Source organism: Chiloscyllium punctatum, chromosome 5 (assembly GCF_047496795.1).
Source record: "Chiloscyllium punctatum isolate Juve2018m chromosome 5, sChiPun1.3, whole genome shotgun sequence".
NCBI lineage: Eukaryota > Metazoa > Chordata > Chondrichthyes > Orectolobiformes > Hemiscylliidae > Chiloscyllium > Chiloscyllium punctatum.
Window position 1 is genome coordinate 64,957,196 of NC_092743.1, and position 21,906 is coordinate 64,979,101.

Below are 21,906 nucleotides of genomic sequence, written 5' to 3' on the forward strand. Positions count from 1 at the left end.
TAGCGGACCCTTGTACCAATGTTCTGACAATAGCTATCAAGCTTGTGTGTAAAGAGGTATGTCATGATGATGTCAAATTACATGGGACTAAGACATGATGCAAGAAGTTGCAAGCTTAACTTCATCCTACCGAGCATATGTTTGTAGTTTTAGACAATAGTTGCAAATAATTATTAACCTTGTGCTCAGCCCTTACTTGCCTCAAGCTCCTAAATTATTCCTACATATTCCTAAACAGTACAACACAAAAGAATTCTGGTACTTTGTTCATGAAACACAAAAAGTTAGCATGTGGACGCATCACTTAATCAAGAAGGAAAATGGAATTTTTGCCTTTAATGCTAAGGGATTGATATTTGAATTTCACTGATCAGCTTCCATTCAATTTCAGGTAACCTGAAATTAGAGGGAGATGGCAGATGCTGTGGCACAATTGAAGTGAGATATCAGCTGTAGCCACCACTCTTCTTTATTAAGCAACGACAGTTGCAGAGTATTGAATCTTCTTTGTTTAGAAATTGCAAAAGAAACTGAAATTGACTGAGTACACTCTGAAAGAAGCTCTGCTGCAGAAGTTCCAACCCTAGGCCCAGTAATTCAGCTTTTCTTTCTTCTGGGCAGACCTCCAATTTCCGTGCATGGCTGTGACTTCAGCAGCCAGATGTCAATACTGCAAATGACATCAGCACACTGACTGCCTTGCATGGAACAGTTGCAGACACGCCACAGAGGCTGGTCATTAGTGAGACCAAGAGGTCCTGGATCTGTGTTTACTTTTTAACAACAGTAGTAATGCTGCTGAAATCTCTGCTGTTTCTTTTGCCAGCAAAAAAAACTGATTCTCCTCAAATGTGATCAAGACATCAAATTACATGCTATAGCACTGTACCCACTGATGACGAAGAAAAACAACCATAAGCAATTTTTAAAAATCCTTCGTGGGATGAAAACCAGAGTGCTATGGAGAATGAGACTGATATCCTGAATGCTCAGCTGCCATCAGCTACAACTTAACACTCACTAGAAAAGTATGGGCTTTTACTGAAACTGCAGGAAATTGAACTGAAGGAGGAGGAATCTTAAGAGGTGGGCGTCACAAACTGGACTAGCACTTATTGTCTGCCCCCAGTTGCCCTTGAGCAGGTGGTGGTTATCTGACTTCTTCAACTCCTGCAATCCATTTTTGGTAGATATGCCCACAACGCCATTAGGGAGGGAGTTCCAGGACTTTGACTCAGCAATAGTGAATCAATGACGATACATTTCCAAGTCAGGATGGTGAGCGAGTGGCTTACAGGGTAATTTACAAGTAGTGATGCTCCAATGTGTCTGCTACCCTTGTCCTTCTAAACACAAATCAAAAATGGATCAAGTCAATAAAAGCCAATATTAAAAGACAGAAGTTATGAATCTGTACAAACACAGACTGAAGTCTGTAATTGAATCTCAGAAGCAAACTACGGAAGCATTCACATTTTCCTCTAGTAATGGTAGTAATCATGGATTTACCAGCGTTAGGCTATGTGCAATGGCCAGTCACAAATTTGAGGAAATCGTAAAATCTAATGTGATGACACCTTAAAGCTGAACTAGTGGTAGTTGAAACACAAATGAAAATCAAGGAAGTATATACAGGCAGCAAGTGGGGTGGGCAGCGTCATATGAGAAGAACAGATCCACAAGCACAAAGTGGATTCAGATTTTAACATAGATTCTCATGGAAGTTTCATGTAATGTGGACAGTCCCTCTACTGGCAGAACTCAACTGTATGAATGAGCAAACAATTTCAAGTTGAATTTGATTAATTCAAAGAAAATTGTTAAACCATGGCAACAGCCTAACAAGCAATAGTTCAACAATGACCAGCAGCTAGCGAAAATCTATCTAGGGAGTAAAAGACAAGTCCAAATTGGATCAAGCCAACATTAAAAGCTCTGATCAGAGGTGATGAATCTTACAAACATAGACTGGAGTCTGATTGAATCTCAGCAGCATTCACATTTTCTTTTAGTAAAGAAACAGAAGTTTAAGTTACAAAGTTTCTACAGCTGAGAAACGTTTTTTAGAAACCTTAGAGAAGTTTCGATCTGAGCCTCAAATGGAGTCTAAAAACATTAGAATTAAGCAAGAACTAGAGATGTCTAATTACCTGAAAGAGATTACGGAACTAAAATCCCAGCTGTTAACATGACTCAGCACTATCAAACCACAGAAAGAGTTTCATACATTAGAAACAGTGCAATGAAAGAAAATGAACACACTGCACTAGACGAGTGTACAAATGTTAAACCGTTTTAAAGAGATTGCAGGAGCATTAGACAGAAGTGTTGGCTACAGAGCAAACATCTGAAGGAGTGTAGACGAGGTAATAGGATCATCAACATTGCTGTCAAGCAGTACTTGCAAAGGAATAACATGCTTGCTGACATTTAGTTTGTGTTCTGCAAGGCCACAGAGTTCCTAACCTCAGTACAGAATTGGTCCAAACATGGACAAAAGAGCTAAATTCCAGCGATGAAGTAAGAATAACTTTCCTTGACATAAAGCTAGCATTTGACTGAGCATGGCATCAATGACCTTCCCTTCAGCATAATGTCAGAAATGGGAATTATCACTGATGATTGCAAATGTTCAGTGTCATCTGTAACTTGTTAGATACTACATATAGCATGACTTGCATAACATCCAGACTTGAGCTGACAGGTAGAAAATAACATTTGTGTAGCACTAATGACAGGCAAAAGACTATTTCCAGCAAAAGAGAATCTAACAATCGCCATTTGATCTTCAATGGAATTATTGTACCCTCACTGAATCCCTCACCATCACTATCCTGAAAATTACCATTGATCAGAAACTGAACAAGATGAGCCATATAAGTGTTGTGATAACAAGAGTATATCAGAGTATATTAGGAATCTCCTGATTCACCAAAGTCTGTCCACCATCTACAAAGCGCAACCCAGAAATATGATGGAATACTTCCTATCCGTCTGATTAAGTGCAACTCCAACAGCACTCAACAAGCTGGACACCATCCTAAACAATGCAGCCCACTTTACTGACACCCCATCGACCTTCAAAATTCACTTCCTTCACCACCAACATACAGTGGCAGTTTCATCATGTGTGCACAGCAGTATGCACAGCTCCTTTGTACAAAATGCACAGCGATAACTTGCCACAGCTCCTTTGTCAGGACCTTACAAACTCTCCCATCCATAAGCATATGGGCACCAAATGCATGAGAACATCACCATCTGTATATTCATCTCCACTCCAACTTGGAACTTCATCGACATTCCTTCACTACTGCTGGGTCAAAATCCTGGACCTTCTTTCTTCACAGCATTGTGAATGGGACACTCCAAGAACAGAGATCTAGGAGACCAGCCATGTCTTATTTAGCTTCTTTGGTTGGAGTATCTGATGAAGATTGCCATGAAACTGTGCTAAGAATCACATGACAATCAATTTAAGATTGGAGTTGTTGGTCAGTGCAAGCCAGTTTTTTTTGGCAAACATTTTATCCCCCAACTGGGTGACATTTTCAGGGCTGTGCAGCCTCTGTGAAGCACTGTGATCTGCCCAGAATTTACACAGTTCTGTCTGTCACAGCAAGTGGTTCTATTTTCGGTTTTGTACTGTAGTGGTCTGTAGATGGGGTCAATTTCAACATATTTGTTTATGGCACCAGTAGATGAATACCAGACCTCCAGGAATACCTGAGCTTGTCTTTGTTTTGTCTGTCTCAGTATTGTAACATTGTCACAGTTGAATTGCTGTCCTTTATTGTTTGTGTGTATTGACATGAGGGAGAACTGATCATGTCGCTTTATTGCAAACTGATGCTCATTTATTCTGGCAGAAAGTTTCCTGCCTGTTTGTTCTATGGGTCACAAGGTGTGGCACTGGAAAAGTATAGCAGGTCAGGCAGCATCTGAGGTGCAGGAGAGTTGACGTTTTGGCATAAGCGCTTCATCATTCCTGATGAAGCACTTATGCCCAAAACATCGACTCTTCTGCTCCTTGGATGCTGCCTGACCTGTTGTGCTTTTCAGCGCCACACTTTTTGACTCTGATCTCCAGCATCTGCAGTCCTCACTTTCTCCAGTTTGTCCTAAGGGACAGGCAAAACAAACATGTTGAAATAGACCCCATCTACAGATCACTACAGTACAAAACCAGAAACAGAACCACCCACCATGACAGGCAGAACCGTAAAGGTTCTGGGCAGATCACAACAACAGCACTTCATCCGGAGGCTAGACAGCACTGAAGATGTCACCCAGTTAGGGGACAAAATGTTTGCAAAAGAATCAACCGACTCAGCGGACTGACCAACAAATCCAACTACAACCTGAGCTACATATCTTCACAGAAACCTCAATTTAAGATTATCTACTGGGTTTGCAATCATTACTAGAAGGTACACCCATTTATATGCAAGGTGTGGTCTTTTGCAAACACAAAAGAATATGTCCAGGCATTGCACCTTTTTAATTTAAACAAAAGCAAGGGGAACATCCATACCAACATGTTGACCAATAAGAACTATCTGGCCAATCAATTAGCAGCCTTTTCTCATGTGGAATAAACTATTGTTTTCTTTGATTCTGTCCTAATGAATGCAAGATGAAACGTTTCAACAGTGCCCTTCTTTAATCAACAGCTGTGTGCCATAAGAACGTTACCTTTACCAAGCAGAAGGAGCACATGGGCTCAGAAAATCCACTTGGAGATGCTATATCAGTGTAGCTGCTTTCTGATTGAAAGGGGCACCTGTTAACTCAGCCCTCAGGCATTCAGTGAAATGGTGACTGCTGAGCACAAAGGCAAGGAGACTGCCCTTGATGCTGTTTCCCCTCACCCCAAGATCAAATTCAACCCAGGGCTCTCTTTCTCTCCTCTTCCCTCTAGTCCACCATGAAGAGCTGCCTGCCTGCATTGCTCAATAACCAGTGCTACTTTACCAACTTTTACCTTATTTCTGGATTCTTAGTCTCTGGCTTCCTAGCCAAAAAATTCGACCTCCCTAGGGCCATCTTTTCATGCACAATCAATGTCACTATGTTCACGTGGCAATAGAACACCAACTGCACATGCACAGATGACCCTACTGATGCATTTTGGCTTGGGGACATCTGATGCAAGACGTCACCGAGCCTGTATTTGTACATTTGCAGTTGGCTATTTTGTTGGCTATCTTTGTGTTTAGGCCAATTGTTTCCTTTTTCAGCCATAGTTCTGTACTATAAAGTGATTCTTTAGCTTGACACGTCATTACATACACAGCCAATTGCAATTGCTGCACTTTCCTTCACCTTGATCCACAACTCACATCTGTTAATAACCTTTAACCAGAATAATCTTTAAATAATCTAAAGCTTAACTCTACCTTTTAACAACAGCAGCCAGTCTGCTGCGATTACAAGCAAGGATCAACATTAGGTCACTCAGCCCTTCAAGCCTGCTTTACCATTCAATAAGATCATGACTGATGTGTTTTAACCTCAAGTCTACATTCTGCTTATTCATGATGATCTTTATAAAATTAAATTGTTGCAGGGACAGAAAGGAAAGCAATACCAAATCAAAAACTTTGCACTTGTTGAGATTAATCACCTCTTCATTCTTGTCCAACATTCATCTGTGATATACATTAGGTTTTAATGCTATATAAGCTGGATAAGGATGGAATTACGACAGGGTAATGAAGACAGCTTTTTACATTTGTTGACTGCCCTGAAATTTCAACAGGTTGTTGCAGATGCATACTTCTCATCCCTACCAAACTTAGCAGATTGTTCAGAAGCCTTTACAGGTGCAGAGATAGGTGCCACTTGCCCAACTGTAGAACTCAACTTGAACAGGCTTCTATATAATGGTGAGTGGAAGTTTTATAAGCTCTGCATTTTCCCGACTATTCAAATCAATACAAAAGCTTCTAAAACCAGTAAATAAATCCCAGCACAATAATCAGCATTTCCAATGCATTTCCCTGGAAGAATTTCTTTGTACTTGGGGGATAAGCATTTCTCTTCAAGGTAGACCATTAGTGAATAAGCTTTTGCTTCCTGCATTTTTTGTTGAAGACTGGATATCAGGAAAAAGTTGCCATATACATCAAATCAGAGAAAGTCATGGAGTCATAGAGATGTACAGCATGGAAACAGACCCTTCGGTCCAACCCGTCATGCCAACCAGATATCCCAACCCAATCTAGTCCCACCTGCCAGCACCTGGCCCATATCCCTCCAAACCCTTCCTATTCATATATCCATCCAAATGCCTCTTAAATGTTGCAAATATACCAGCCTTCACCACTTCCTCTCGCAGCTCATTCCATACATGTACTACCCTCTGTGTGAAAAGGTTTTCCTTAGGTCTCTTTTATATCTTTCACCTCTCACCCTAAACCTATGCCCTTTAGTTCTGGACTACCTGACCCCAGGGAAAAGACTTTGTCTATTTACCGTATCCATACCCCTCATAATTTTGTAAACCTCTATAAGGTCACACCTCAGCTTACGATGCTCCAGGAAAAACAGCCCCAGCCTGTTCAGCCTCTCCCTATAGCTCAAATCCTCCAACCCTGGCAACATCCTTGTTAATCTTTTCTGAACCCTTTCAAGTTTCACAACATCTTTCCGATAGGAAGGAGACCAGAATTGCACGCAACGTCCATTCTAAAACTAGCTGACCAAAGGCAAGCTTAAGAGGATTGAGTCTGAAGTAAAGAAAGTTAGCAAAATAAGTTCCCAGAAATTACAGTTTTGCAACACGCTTAAAGGATGTTCCTTTGAGGTATTATAAAGCAATATCCGCTTATTGGGGAAAACTAACTCTGCTGGCCACAGACAATATCACTGTGCTTGGACTTAGCCCTGTTTGAAGCAAACACAGATAAATCATCAAAGTGAAGAGACAGTGCCATGGCACCATTTTTTTAAAAGGACGATGCTACCAAGTAACACATTATCTCCCTAACTTCCAATGTTACCATGATCCTATTTGTGGCCAAGGAAGTACTGTTTTTACATTAAATATCTTCACAAAAAGGTAAAAACAAAAGAATAGGCACCCATCCTAAGGAAATTAGGGCAGCACCATGTATGCCTACACACCAATGGGAAGTTCAAAAGCAGATTTACAGATGTGATGGGGGAGGTGAGAGAAAACAAAAAGCTACATCTTTAATATGTTTGGAAAGAAGAGTAGCTCTGCACTAATTACTACATCCATATTAAGTTGATATCATATTTTAAGTTTTGGTTTATATTGATTTTCTTTCTTAAAAATCACTACTAAAAAAAGCTTTATAAAGAACATGTGGTTTCCCTCGGATTATTCAACTATCTTACTATATAAACTGTTTTTCACAACCTTGTTGTATTTTAAATGTTCTACTGTTTTTGTACTAAGGTAAAATGGCTAGTTTTCAGCAGAGTCCATTTCTGAATTTTTCAAATAATCATCTACTTTTTCAAAACTCGAAAAGCAACATCCAGACTCAGAAAATCAGTTTAGTAGAAACTAATGTGCTTCTCTAGATTTGTCTGAGCTCAAAGCATTCATAACAAAGCTGTTTTATAATTTAAAATTTAAAAATTTAGTTTAAAAAATTACCCAGTCAGTCTTAGAATCATTCCACACTGAATCAAATATCAACAAATTATTACCTTTATGATCTGCACCATCTGGATTCAAATGCATTCTCTTCTGGCATTCCGAGCAGCTCATTAGAAATCTGGTTACCGCTTCTCGTGGCAAAAAGGCATAGGTCTCTGAAATCTGTAATTTATCATAAAAATATCATCATGCTCAATTAAATACATTTCAAAATCTTATAGTCTAAAAATTAAGGTTTCTACTTCTACAATATTATGTAATTGTAAACAAAATAAATTGCTAATCAACATATGTAAAAAGCTTGCTATCCATATAGATACTGTAGTTCCCTCAATCTCAAAAATAGACAGATGGACCACCTGTTATCAATCTAGACACCTGAAATGACAACAGCAAACTCAATCTTGTGAACCCTGAAAAGTCCTTCTTACCATCATCTGGGACGAAGGCCTAAATTGATGGGCTGAATAACAGACTATCCAAGCAACAGCCTGACATAATCAACCTGACAGAATCATCGTTATCATTATAGACATTGGATGTGCCAGTCCTCCTCTGCAAAGTGGCTGCAGATAGCGATGACTAATAAATGTTGTCTGAGCTAATGACACCCCACCCAGCGAATGAAATTAAACATCCTTGAAGAATACAGCACAACTCTGCACCTACCCTTTTGGTAACTGTGATACAAAGACCAATTTGGACTTACTCCAGAAATGGCAGGAACAGCTAATTGGGCAATTCTGGCTCTTGATCACTCTTAGAAGTGTTCTGTTGTGCTATGCCACTGAGACCATGACTTGAAAGCACCAAAGGTTGTGGGTAACAAACATACATAACCTATCAATGCCATCAGTTTGTCTCCATTATATTAGAAAGAATTCTGGGGTTTTAAACATTTCCAAATTCCTCTCCAACCTGCCATGTGCATACTTGCCACCATTTTATGAGTAGATTAGATTAGATTCCCTACAGCATGGAAACAGGCCCTTCGGCCCAACAAGTCCACACTAATCCTTCGAAGAGTAACCCACCCAGACCCATTTCCCTCTGACTAATGCAGCTAACACTATGGACAATGTAACATGGCAATTCACCTAACCTGCACATCTTTGGACTGTGGGAGGAAACTGGAGCACCCGGAGGAAACCCACGCAGACACGGGGAGAATGTGCAAACTCCACACAGACAGTCACCCAAGGTTGGAATCGAACCTGGGACCCTGGTGCTGAGAGGCAGGTTTCCTTGTGAGTGAATTCCCTGACATCAAGAGGCAAAATGCTTAAGAATATATGCAAATCAGCCTCCCAAAATGCAATTATAAGCCTGATTAAAATTTAAACGTGTGACTGTTATGTATGCAGTTGGCTGCCCCTTTAAGAGGTAAAAACAATGACTGCAGATGCTGGAAACCAGATTTTGGATTAGTGGTGCTGGAAAAGCACAGCAGTTCAGGCAGCATTCGAGGAGCAGTAAAATAGACGTTTCGTGCAAAAGCCCTTCATCAGGTATACAGGCAGAGTGACTAAAAGGTGGAGAGATAAATGAGAGGAGGCTGGGGGTAGGGAGAAAGTAGAATAGAATACAATAGGTGAGTTGGGGTGGGGATGAAGGTGATAGGTCAGAGAGGAGGGTGGAGTGAATAGATGGAAAAGAAGATAGGCAGGTAGGACAAGTCATGGGGACAGTGCTGAGCTGGAAGTTTGGAACTGGGGTGAGGTGGGGGAAGGGGAAATGAGGAAACTGTTGAAGTCTACATTGATGCCCTGGGGTTGAAATGTTCTGAGACGGAAGCTGAGGCATTCTTCCTCCAGGCGGCAGGTGGTGAGGGAGCGGCGGTGGAGGAGGCTCAGGACCTCCACGTCCTCGGCAGAGTGGGAGGGGGAGTTGAAATGTTGGGCCACGGGGTGGTGTGCTTGATTGGTGCGGGTGTCCCAAAGATGTTCCCTAAAGCGCCCTGCTAGGGGGTGTCCAGTCTCCCCAATGTAGAGGAGACTGCATCAGGAGCAACGGATACAATAAAGATGTTAGTGGATGTGTAGGTAAAACTTTGATGGATGTGGAAGGCTCCTTTGGGGCCTTGGATAGAGGTGAGGGAGGAGGTGTGGGCGCAGGTTTTGCAATTCCTGTGGTGGCAGGGGAAGGTGCCAGGACGGGAGGGTGGGTTGTCGGGGGGCATGGACCTGACCAGGTAATCACGGAGAGAACAGTCTTTGCGGAAGGCGGAAAGGGGTGGGGAGGGAAATATATCCCTGGTGGTGGGGTCTGTTTGGAGGTGGTGGAAATGTCGGCGGATGATTTGGTTTATGCAAAGGTTGATAGGGTGGAAGGTGAGCACTGGGTGGGATTCTATCTTTGTTACGGTTGGAGGGGTGGGGTCTGAGGGCGTAGGTGTGGGATGTGGACGAGATGTGTTGGACAGCATCTTTAACCACATGGGAAGGGAAATTGCAATCTCTAAAGAATAAGGCCATCTGGTGTGTTCTGTGGTGGAACTGGTCCTCTTGGGAGCAGATATGGCGGAGGCGGAGGAATTGGGAATACGGGATGGCATTTTTGCAGGAGGTAGGGTGGGAAGAGGTGTAATCCAAGTAGCTGTGAATTCCACCCTGACCTTAAATTTACCTGGACCATCTCTGACACCTCCCTCCCCTTCCTAGACCTCTCCATCTCCATTAATGACAACCAACTTGACACCGAAATTTTTTACAAACGCACCGACTCCCACAGCTAAAGAACCCTCCTCCTTCACCTCCATCCAAGGCACTAAAGGAGCCTTCCACATCCATCAAAGTTTTACCTGCACATCCACTAATATCATTTATTGTATCCGTTGCTCCCGATGTGGTCTCCTCTACATTGGGGAGACTTGACACCTCCTAGCAGGGCGCTTTATGGAACATCTCTGGGATACCCGCACCAATCAACCACACTGCCCTGTGGCCCAACATTTCAACTCCCCCTCCCACTCTGCCAAGGACATGAAGGTCCTGGGCCTCCTACACCGCTGCTCCCTCACCACCCGACACCTGGAGGAAGAACGTCTCATCTTCCGCCTCAGAACACTTCAACCCCAGGGCATCAATGTGGACTTCAACAGTTTCCTCATTTCCCCTTCCCTCACCTCACCCCAGTTCCAAACTTCCAGCTCAGCACAGTCCTCATGACTTGTCCTACCTGCCTATCTTCTTTTCCACCTATCCACTCCACCCTCCTCTCTGACCTATCACTTTCATACCCACCCCCACTCACCTATTGTACTCTATGCTACTTTCTCCCCACCCCCACTCTCTTCTCACTTATCTCTCCATGCTTCAGGCTCTCTGCCTGTATTCCTGATGAAGGGCTTTTGCCCAAAACATCGATTTTACTGTTCCTTGGATGCTGCCTGAACTGCTGTGCTTTCCCAGCACTACTAATGCCCCTTTAAGAGGGCTGGTCAGATGACCCAAAGGATGGTGCTTGGGTCTAGTCTAGAGCCAGCTGTCGAAGTGTGAACATCATTATAAAGAGTTCCTGTTCAGATTTATCATTTGTCTACCTGGTCTATAATTCCTGGTTCCAATCGATACAACAACATAGCAACTGGCGACGAGAGTAAGATATCGCCCATGAACTGTGTGCAAAAAACTATTTTTCTGCTCTGAAGGTGACATCACTCTGACTTTAGAAACAGTGTAAGGAAGTACCATTGAAGAAAGCACTCATGAAGAGACTTAGGCCACAGTCAACACCAGGAAAGGAGAAACAAGGGAGCTGGCCAAGCGTGACATCCATGAAGGTCTCAGGCCCACAGCTGAAGAAGAGAATATGTACCCGGGAGTTACTGAAGCTGATGCACAGCACAATCGTTTCGGTACTCGGACAGCAGGTGATGTCAGTAAGGAATGGTACACTAGCACAGTCAGTGAGGAAGCAGCCGACATAGAGACCATTCACTGAGGGGTCCCGGGCTGCAAGTAACTACCGTACTCAACCGGTGGTGGTGGGAAAGAAAAATAGCAGACCAGTTTGGAGCAATGGGACCACTTGGTGAAGAGTCAGAAAACTGATCTTTATACAAGAAACATTTTAATTTGTTCTAAGAATTGAACAAAATGGCTGAGGATATCTTGGTACCTTTTTTCTAAAAGTACCATCGGGAGCAAGATCTTTGCAATTGCAAGGAGTCTGACACAACCAGAGAAACCCACAGAGAAGACATTTCAAGAGCTATGCAAAGTGTGAGGAAATTACTTTGCATCCAAGCTGCTAATGATCGCAGAGCGTATCCATTTTTCTAAATGGGTACAGCATGAAAGAGAGTCCATCAGCCAATTCATGGCTGCCTTAAAGAGGTTAGCAAAACATTGTATGTTCAGAAGGTTCTGTCAAAATACCATGCGGTACTTTTTGGGTTATGGTCTCCACCACAAAGCCACCCAAGCTACTAATCAGGAGAGACCTGGATATCAAAGCAGCATTGGCATATCCTACCTCGATGGAGTTGTCTGCCAGTGAAGCAACCCAATTGGCTGACAACACCCAGGTGCATCAAATAGTGGAAAATTGGTGAAGTATGGTAACTCATGTGGCAAGAATGGCCACAAGACGTCAACATGTTAGACTCAAAGCACAGTGCTGTAAGTATAATTAAGTGGGTCATATTGCTCAAAATTGCCTTGTACAACTCAAACAAAAGAAGGGTAGTCAGAAAAAAAGTCAATCCTGTGGACAAGGTATAAGGAACATGCCACCAGCCAGGGAATAGACAGGGAGTCAACTGGGTCTGCAGAAGAAGTGGAAGGCCCAGAGTCAGCAACGTTTTTGTTAAATATATTATCGGTACAGGGTGAAATTGATCATTTCAGAGTTCTTCGCAAAGTAGAGGGGAAGATAGTAAAAATGAAAGTGGATACAATACTAGTGAAAGTACAGTTAAGGGACTAGTGCACAAAATTAAAATGTATAAAGATAGATAAATCCTCAGAACCTGATCAGGTGTGTCCCAGAGCTTTGTAGGAAGCTAGGGAAGAGATAACAGGGTCGCAAGCAGAGATATCTGCATCATCAATCACATAGGTGATGCGGCAGAAGACTGGAAGGTGGCTAATGTTGTGCTATTATTTATGAAAGGCTGCAAGGCAAAGCCAAGTAACTACATACTGGTGACCGTAACAGCAGTGGTGGACAAGTTGTTGGAGGGGATTCTGAAATATAGGATATATAAGTATTTGGAAGGGCAATAACTATTATGGATAGATAGCATGGCTCTGTGCATGGGAAATCACATCTCACAAATTTATAAGGTTAGTAAGGTAAGATCACGTGGGATCGAGGGAGAGGTAGCCAATTGGATACAAAACTTGCTTGATGGTAGAAGACAGATGGTGGTGGTAGAGGGTTGTTATTTGAATTGGAGGCCTGTGACCGGCAGTGTGCCAGAAGGATCGGTGATGTGTCCACAATTGTTCACCATTTATATCAACAATTTGGATGAGAACATACGAGGTATAGTTAGTAAGTTTGCAGATGACAACAAAATTGGTGGCATAGTGGAGAGTGAAGAAGAATGTCTAAAGGTACAGCGAAATCTTGATCAGATGGGCCAAAGGGCCAAGAAGTGATAGATGGAGTTTAATTTAGATAAATGCAAGCTATTGTATTTTGGTAAGGCAAACCAGGGCAGGACTTACACAGTTAATGGTAGGACCCAATGGAATGTTGCTGAACAGGGGGATGTGGGGCTGCAGGTTCATAATTCCTTGAAAGTTCCATCACAGGTAGACAGGTTGGTGAAGATGATGTTTGGAAAGCTTGCCTCCATTGGTCAGACCATTGAGTAATGGAGTTGGGATGTTATGTTGTGGCTGTGCAAGACATTGGAGAGGCACTTTTACAATAAGAAAGATGTTGTTAAACTAGAAAGGGTACAGAAAAAATTACAAGAATGTTGCTGGGACAGGAGGGTTTGAGTTGCGAGGAGAGGCTGGATAGGTGGGGACGTTTTCCCTCGAGCATCACTTGCTGAGGGGTGACCTTATAGAGGTTTATAAAACCCTGAAGAGCATAGATAAGGTGAGTAGCCAAGGTCTTTTCTCAAGAGTAGAGGAGTTCAAAACTAGAGCGCATAGGTTTAAGGTGAAAGGGGAAAGATTTAATAGGGACTTGAGGGGTGGTATGCATGGAATGAGCTGCCAGACAAAGTAATACAGGCAGGTGCAACAATTCAAAGACATTTGGATTTGTACATGAAGAGGAATATTGGCCAAATGCCACCAAATGGGACTAGTTCAGTTTAGGATATGTGGTCAGTATGGCCAAATTGGACCAAAGGTTTCTGTGCTGTATGACTCTATAATTGCTACTTTGTGTTGTAAAAGGGAAATGCATTGCATTATTCGGGCACTCCTGGTTACAAAAATTATGGTTGAACTCAGCATGGTTAATAAGCTAACAGACTCAAACATGAGTTTTCAAGAGATCTTGGACAAATACAAAGATGTCTTCAAACAAACCCTGAGATAAATGAAACTAAATGTTAACCAAAGCCAGAGGCTCATCCAAGGGGAGTGAAACCATACCAGGTATCCTAAGTCATATGGTCTAAAATAGAGGCAGAACTGAAATGTCTGGTGAATCTGGGAATGTCAGAACCAGTAACTTATGGTGAAAGGGTCACTCCCACCAATGCTATCTGTTTTTCAGATTGGATGGTGAGGGTTTGTGGTGAATTTAAGGTCATAATCAACCTAGCCCTGAGTGTGGATCGATACCCCCTTCATAGGGGGTAGAAGACCTATTCAGTGGACTGGCTGAGGGGAAAGTAATTTTCAAAAATGAGAAAAAAACTACAACAATGTCTTCTGTTAAATTTGGTAGTACATTTGCATACCTGGCCTGATTGTTTTTCTAGCAATGGTTCACTTTCTTGCCAATGATATATGCATTATGGTATCATAGCCCTAATATCCTGGTATCCCTCCCCTGCTAATATAGATGTATCACGTAGTAAGATTTCCATTGATACTAATGTTTAAAGTAAAAGAAAGTAAATAATTTATGGTAGGGTAAAAGGCTTTTTTTTCCATTCACTCATGGGAAATAGACATCACTGGCTAGCCAGCATTTCATTATCCATCCCAATTTGTCCTTGAGAAGGTGGTGGTGAGCTCCCTTCTTGATTGCTACAGTCTATATGCTGTAGTTTGACCCATAAAAACCTTAAGAAGGGAATTTCATGATTATGACCTCGTGACAGAGAAGCAACAGTGATATATTCCCAAGTCAGGATGGTGGAGTTCCCATGTATCTACTGCCTTTGTCCAATGGAAGTGGTCATGGATTTGGAAGGTGAGCATCTGAAGATGCTTGGTGAATTTATGCAGTGCATCTTGGAGATAGTATACACTGCTGCTACTGAGTGTCAGAGATGGAGGGAGTGGATGCTTTTTCATGTTGTGCCAATCAAGCCTGATTTGTCCTGGATGGCATCAAGGTTCTTGAGTGTTGTTGGAGCTGCAAATGGGCAATGTTCCATCACACTCCTGACTTGTGCCTTGTGGATGGTGGTCAGGTTGAGGGAGCTGTGAGTTACTTACTGCAGTATTCTTGTCCTCTGACCTGCTCTAGTCACCACTATGTCCATGTGACAGGTCCAGTTATGTTTCTGGTCAATGATAACACCTAGAATATAGATAGTGGGATTTCAGTGATGGTAACACCATTGAATAGCCAAAGATGGTGATTAGATTGTCTCTTATTGGAGATGGTCATTTGTGTGGCACAAATGTTACTTGCCATTTGTCAGTCCAAGATAGGATATTGTCCAAACTTTATTGCATTTGAACATGGAGGAGTAATAAATAATGCTGAATATTGTACAATCATCAGCAAACATCTCCACTTCTGATCTTATGATAGAAGGAAGGTCATTGATAAAGCAGCTAAAGATGGTTGAAGCGTTTATGCCCGAACATCAATTCTCCTGCTCCTCAGATGCTGCTTTATCTGCTGTGATTTTCCAGCACCACAGTCTCGACAAAGATGGTTAGGCCCAAGACACTAATCTGAGGAACTCCTGCAGAGATGGCCTGGAGCTGAGGTGACTGACCTTCAACACACACAAACATCTTCTGGTGTGCCAGATATGGCTCCAACCAGCAGAGTTTGTTCCCTGTTTTCCATTGATTCTAGTTTTGCTAGGGCCCCTTGATGCACCACTGTGAAGGACAGTCACTCTCACCTCACCTCTGTAATTCAGCTCTTTTGTCCATGTTTGTCCAAGGCAGTCAGGACAGAAGTTGAGTGGTCTGGGCATCACTGAACAGGTTATTGCTGAGCAGATGCCGCTTGATAGCATTTTACAAATGATCAAGAATAGACTGATGGAGCAATAATTGGAAAGTCTTGTTTTGTCCTGTTTGAAAGGATATACCTGGGCAATTTTCCATACTGGGGAACTGAGACAACTCCCACTCGACTGTCTCCTACTGTGCCACAGCTTCTACAGGGTCTGATCTGCTGATGGGACAGGATAAAATGAAACCTGAAGTACCAAAAAGGGGGAAATTAATTACTAAGTCACTCAAATGCATTTACAGTACCTTGAAATTATTGTATCCTTTCCACAGCCAGGCATTGCAAGAAACTGTCACATCAGGAATTGCAAGTATCTTTAAGGAATATAAAATATTAAAACTGTCTGCCATTTCCTTCCAAACACGTTATCTAAAGCCATTTCAGTTGCTTATCAACAGTGATCATGAGACATCGTGATACCTGCAAAACTACAGTATTCTTCTACAAATTTTCCCTACTTACATATTTACATGTGTTAACCTAACATGTCTGGGTGGGATACGCTTTGGAGGGTCGGTGTGAACTTGTTGGACCAAATGGCCTGTTTCCACACTGTAGGGATTCTATTATTTATGATTCTATAAAGCTTCACATGGAAGGGAATGGATTGTTGCCTTCCACTGTCATTGCACACTTTCCTAAATGCATGATGATACTTGGATTTCATTGTGAGAACAAGTGTTTGCATTTTATTTTAAGTACAAGACACACACAATATCAGAGAGTTAAGAAAGATAACAGCTTGGATGTCCAAAGATCCAACCTCCCACATAGTGAAGCAGTATCATATCAAATCCTCAAAAGCAAAGTCAAAAAAGTATCATGATTTGCAACCACGTGGCACCTTAAAATCTCCTCAGAATAGCCCAGTGCTTTAAATCAAGAAATTACTTTTTGAAGGCATTCATAAAGTGCTATGAAGGCAAATCTAGCAATAAACACATACTGAGCAAGTTCTCAAAGAAATTGAATGGATGATCAATTAATGTGATTATTAATGTTGATTAAGGGAAACATGTTGATCATGACAACTCCCTGCTACACTTCAAGCAATATCATGGGACTTTTTGTATCTAACCATGTAAACAGTTATAGCGTCTCTTTATTCTTTCATCTCTGAAAAATCTAGTACTCACCTGAGTACTAAACCAAAATTGTCAACCAAGTTTTTGTTAAGTCAATAATATCTTTCAATTCTTTTATGGGTTGTTTATCTCTAATTGCCTGTTGTAAGATGTTGGGAGCCAGCTTCGTGAATTGTTGCAGTTGTTACAACACATGGTAAACCTTCCTGCTTAATTTAAACCAACAACACAGAAAACATTTATCCCGTGCAGTATCTGTGAAAATTTGAGAGGCCAAGAACTATTTAAAGTAAAAATTAACAAATTTGTTTCTTAAAATATAAGAGAATGATTAACTACCCACTATTTACAACTCCTTCCCTTAACCTATCTTTTACTTTCCCCTCTATAATACTAGTCTGATAAAACCCCCAATTAAGGTTTACTGAAAAATTCAAATTTCAAAACTAGCCAATGGTCGAGTCTTCTCTATCTTCCTCTGTAGAGTTGCTCTCCAAGTATTGATGTTTTTCTATGTTCTCTGGGCAGGTACCGCTCAGAGAGTTCTGACTAGCAGCCTACATCTGTTAGTCTTTTGGCAGTTCGCTCAAACTGTTAATTTTTCCCAGTCTTATACACCCAAAACATTGGATTATGTCATTAGCTTTTAATATTGTCAATATACTAAATTCAAACTTGATTGGAGTTTGTTTTTGGGGGATATAATTTAAACTGATTGGCCTAATTTAAATTTGTTTTTGTCTCCAGGCAACCAGCTACCCTAGCCAGTGGACCACATGTTACATTGCATCTTATTCAAAACACGTGGTGCTGTCAGATAGTTCTGCTAGCTTTTAACTCTCTTTAAGGTATAGTACACCCACATCTTCATAACAGCTCCCCCCTTAAGAAAAAAAAACCCATCATAATGAAAGGATGGCTTGATTTTTTTTTCTATTCTTTAAATACATTACCCTTACATACTGATGACTTTAATCTAAGTTCACTTTAATGTCTTCCCATGCAACAATGTTTATATATATTATATATACACACACACACATATATATACATATAAAATATTAAATAAATACAAATCTCATCTAAACTTTACCAGTTAAATCTGCGATAACGGACCTGTGATTACAGTCTTACGACCTGCAACATGTATGATTTTTAAATCAATAGTCTGTAGTATAAGACTTCAATGAAATAGTCTTGTATTCTTGTTTGCAAAGCGTTCTAAGAATGTAAATGAATTGCGAACCATGTACACAACTATCTCCGACACAAACATTAAAATGTTGTAAGGCCAGTACCAAACTCAATAATTCTTTTTCAATCGTGGAGTATTTCCTCTGGTTGAAGTTGAGCTTCTTCGACTGGCAGATCAATCCCATCCTCATCTTTCTGTACGAGTACAGCTCCAACTCCTATGTCATTAGCATCGATGGTGACTTTAAAAGGTTTGGGGTAGCTAAAACAGCTTTGGTTGGTTAATTTAGACTTCAAATCGTCGAAAGCCTCCTGACATTGTTCTGTCCACTGAAACTGTATTCTTGTTCAGCAAATCAGTTACCGGTGCCACTATATTGCTGAGGTTTGGAACAAGCTTCTGATAGAATCCGCTGAGTCCTAAGAATCAAAGCACCTCTTACTTGAAGGTTGGTCCTGGAAATTCCTTGATGGCCTTCGTCTTTGTGTTCCATGAGGTCAATTTTCCATGACCGATTTCCATGTCCCAAGAACGTCACCTCTGCTTTCACGAATTCCATTTTAATTAAGATTATTACTAGTTTTGCTTCTCGTAGTTGTTCAAAGAGCTCTGCCAACTGTACCATGTGATCTTTTCAGGACTTACTAAAGATTACTACATCATCCAAATAGACTATGCAGTTTTTTAACACAGCTACAACTCTGTTCATGAGTCTTTGGAATGTGGCGGATGCATTCTTCATTCCAAAGGACATCACTTCAAACTGATATAGCCCATTTGGGGTTACAAATGCAGAAAGGTTTTTCACCATACCAGTAACCACACATTAAGTCCAACTTGGTGATCAAACTGGCTTGTCCAAGTTTCTCGATACAATGGTCCAATCTAGCAATTGGATACGTGTGCAATTTTATAATGGCATTGACCTTCCAATAATCCACGCAGAATCGTCGAGTCCTGTCCGGTTTGGGAACTAAGACAATCACCAAACTCTGCTCACTCTGGCTTGGTTCAATGATGTCCTCATCGAGCAGGAGTCGGCCATCTGGCCCTTTGAGCCTGCTCCACCATTCAGTGTGATCATAGCTGATCTTTTCATAGCCTGAGCTCCACTGACCTGTCCTCTCTCCATAATTCAAGTTGTTTACTGTTCAAAATGGTATCGTAACTTTAAAAACATTTACTGAGGAAATCTCAACTACTTCACTGGGCACGGAATTCCAGAGATCACCTCTGGGTGAAGAATATGCTCATCAGCTTTGACAAAGGGTCAGTTAGACTCGAAACATCAGCTCTTTTCTCTCCTTACAGATGCTGCCAGACTTGCTGAGATTTTCCAGCATTTTCTCTTTTAGTTCCTCCTCGAGCATGGCCTCCACCTCCTTCTGGACCTATCTGGCTTTGAAAGGATTAAGCTGATAGGGGTGTTGTTTTATTAATCCAAAGGGAGTGAACTGTGTAGATTCGTTTGGGCATCTCTAATGGCAAACAATACGAATGGGATACCTTTATCCCAGTCATTTGGGTGGTCCTGACAGTATGCTCTCAACATGGTATTCAAGGTCTGATGCCAGCTTTCTAAAGCTCCCTGGGATTCAAGATGATACGCACTGGATTTAAAGTGCTATGTACCATAACCTCCTTAAACAGTCGAGCAGTAAAATTTGACCTTTGGTCCAAATTAATCTCTCTGAGTAGTCCATACCATGTGAAGAAAGTACCAACTCCTCTACCACCATTTTTTGCCTTGATACTTCGTAATGGAATTGCCTCCAGAAATTTGGTAGACACACATCCAGTAGGGTTAACAAGTACTGGTTCCCGCTTTTAATTCTCGGGAGGGGGGTCTACACAATCAATTATAATCCGCGTGAAAGGATCTTTAAATTTGGGAATTGGCAACAAAAGTGCCAGTTTTATTACTGCCTGTGGCTTACCTACCATTTGGCATGTATGACACATACGGGAAAAGTTAACCATATCCTTGTGAATTCCAGGCCAATAAAAATGTTTTTGTACCTTAGCCTGAGTCTTTTGTACCCCTAGGTGACCTCCTACAGGTAGTTTGTGTGCTACCCATAACACCTACTGTCCGTGTGCAACTGGCAACACAATCTGGTGCATTTCGGCCCATTTCTCCTCTTCACTAACCTGCCGTGGTCTCCATTTCCGGCTTCAGATTCTATCTTTAAGTTAATAACCCTCCAGAATATTGTCTGCCTCCTTTTTGGAGTACACATCCACATATATATTTTTTATCCTCTTGTCTTGCATTTGCAAGCCTCTTAGTCTTTCAGGACTAAACACCTCTGCCTGTTCAGGTTTTTGTCTGCACCATTACATCAAAAAGAGTATCTGCTAACTGAACCTCAACTCCTTCAACTTTCTCTTTACTTTTCACTTCGTGCTGTGACTTATAATAGAGGAACTCATTACTACACAGTCTGGGAAAATACCAGGATATTTCTGTTTTAAGTCCTTAGTTTCTTGGTTTTCTTTAGGCTTCTCCACAACAAGGGATGTCACTCCCACCTTGGATCCTACCAAATCATTCCGAAGAATAAACTGAATTCCTGGAACTGACATTCTGTCAATTGCTCCACTGTTAATTCCCCAGTTTTGAGTTGGCACTCCAATATGATCTTACATAGGGGAACACTAAATTTCAGTCTATCTATTCCATAAATTACCACACTCTCAAGTAACAGATCAGAAAGAGTGCATATTCGCTCATCCCTTAGGGTTTGGGTGTACGGGTGTCATGGTGGCTCAGTGGTTAGCCAGGGACCAAGGTTCGATTTCAGCCTCGGGCAACTGTCTGTGTGAAGTTTGCACACTCTGTCCGTGTTTATGTGGGTTTTTTCCAGGTGCTCCGGTTTCCTCCCGCAGTCCAAAGATGTGCAGGTCTGGTGAATTGGCCATGCTAAATAGCCCATAGTGTTAGGTGAATTAGTCAAACAGAAATGGATCTGGGTGGGGTTACTCTTCGGAGGGTCGGTGTGGGCTTGTTGGGCTGAAGGGCCTGTTTCCACACTGTAGGGAATCTAATCTAATCTAATCTTACTATCAGCGGCTGGTCAGATCCTGTATCTCTCAAAATTATAACTTTTTGTCCTTCTCCCCCTGTTCTTTCTGAGTTAACTTTACCCACAGAGGCAAATTCTTTGTCAAGGCCTGGTACTAACTCCATACCCAGCCCCTGGCTAAGCTGTGCGCTCTCCTGCAGCTCCTCAGCACTTCTTGGGGTCTCCTTTACTACCTTTACTAATGCAATTGGCTTAGCTTCTTTTACCACATCTTTTCCCACAGCGCCTTTCTTTAACGAACAGCACTATGTTCTTACCTTTTCTCAGTGCCCTTCTGAAACCACCAGCACTGTAATTTTCTGTGTCCCACTCCATTACAGTGAAAACACCTGAGGCCTTTCACCTCCTTTTCACCTCTTGGGCTTCTTGAACATGTGATAAATTCTTACCAGTGTTCTCGACTCTGGTTTCATAGTGCAGGATCTCCCCTTCTCCCAACTTCTGTCCCTCACAGGACAAACTTTTGGCCGGACGTTTGTCTGATGCACCAACATGTATCCATCTGCTAGTTCTGCTGCCTTTCTCACTTCCTGAACTTGCTGTTCCTTCACGTGAATTCTTATTATC

The 21,906-nt window shown here is 41.8% G+C and overlaps 1 protein-coding gene across 4 annotated transcripts in view; it reads right to left on the bottom strand.

The window, feature by feature from the left end:
* LOC140477127 (nucleolar protein 4-like) overlaps nucleotides 1-21,906 on the bottom strand; it is a 343,324-nt gene that overhangs the window by 278,213 nt on the left and 43,205 nt on the right. For all 4 annotated transcript variants that reach the window (XM_072570460.1, XM_072570458.1, XM_072570459.1 and 1 more), the window contains one exon: nucleotides 7,684-7,795. In XM_072570460.1, the coding sequence (XP_072426561.1) occupies nucleotides 7,684-7,795 (112 nt within the window). The remainder of the gene's footprint in view (nucleotides 1-7,683; nucleotides 7,796-21,906) is intronic.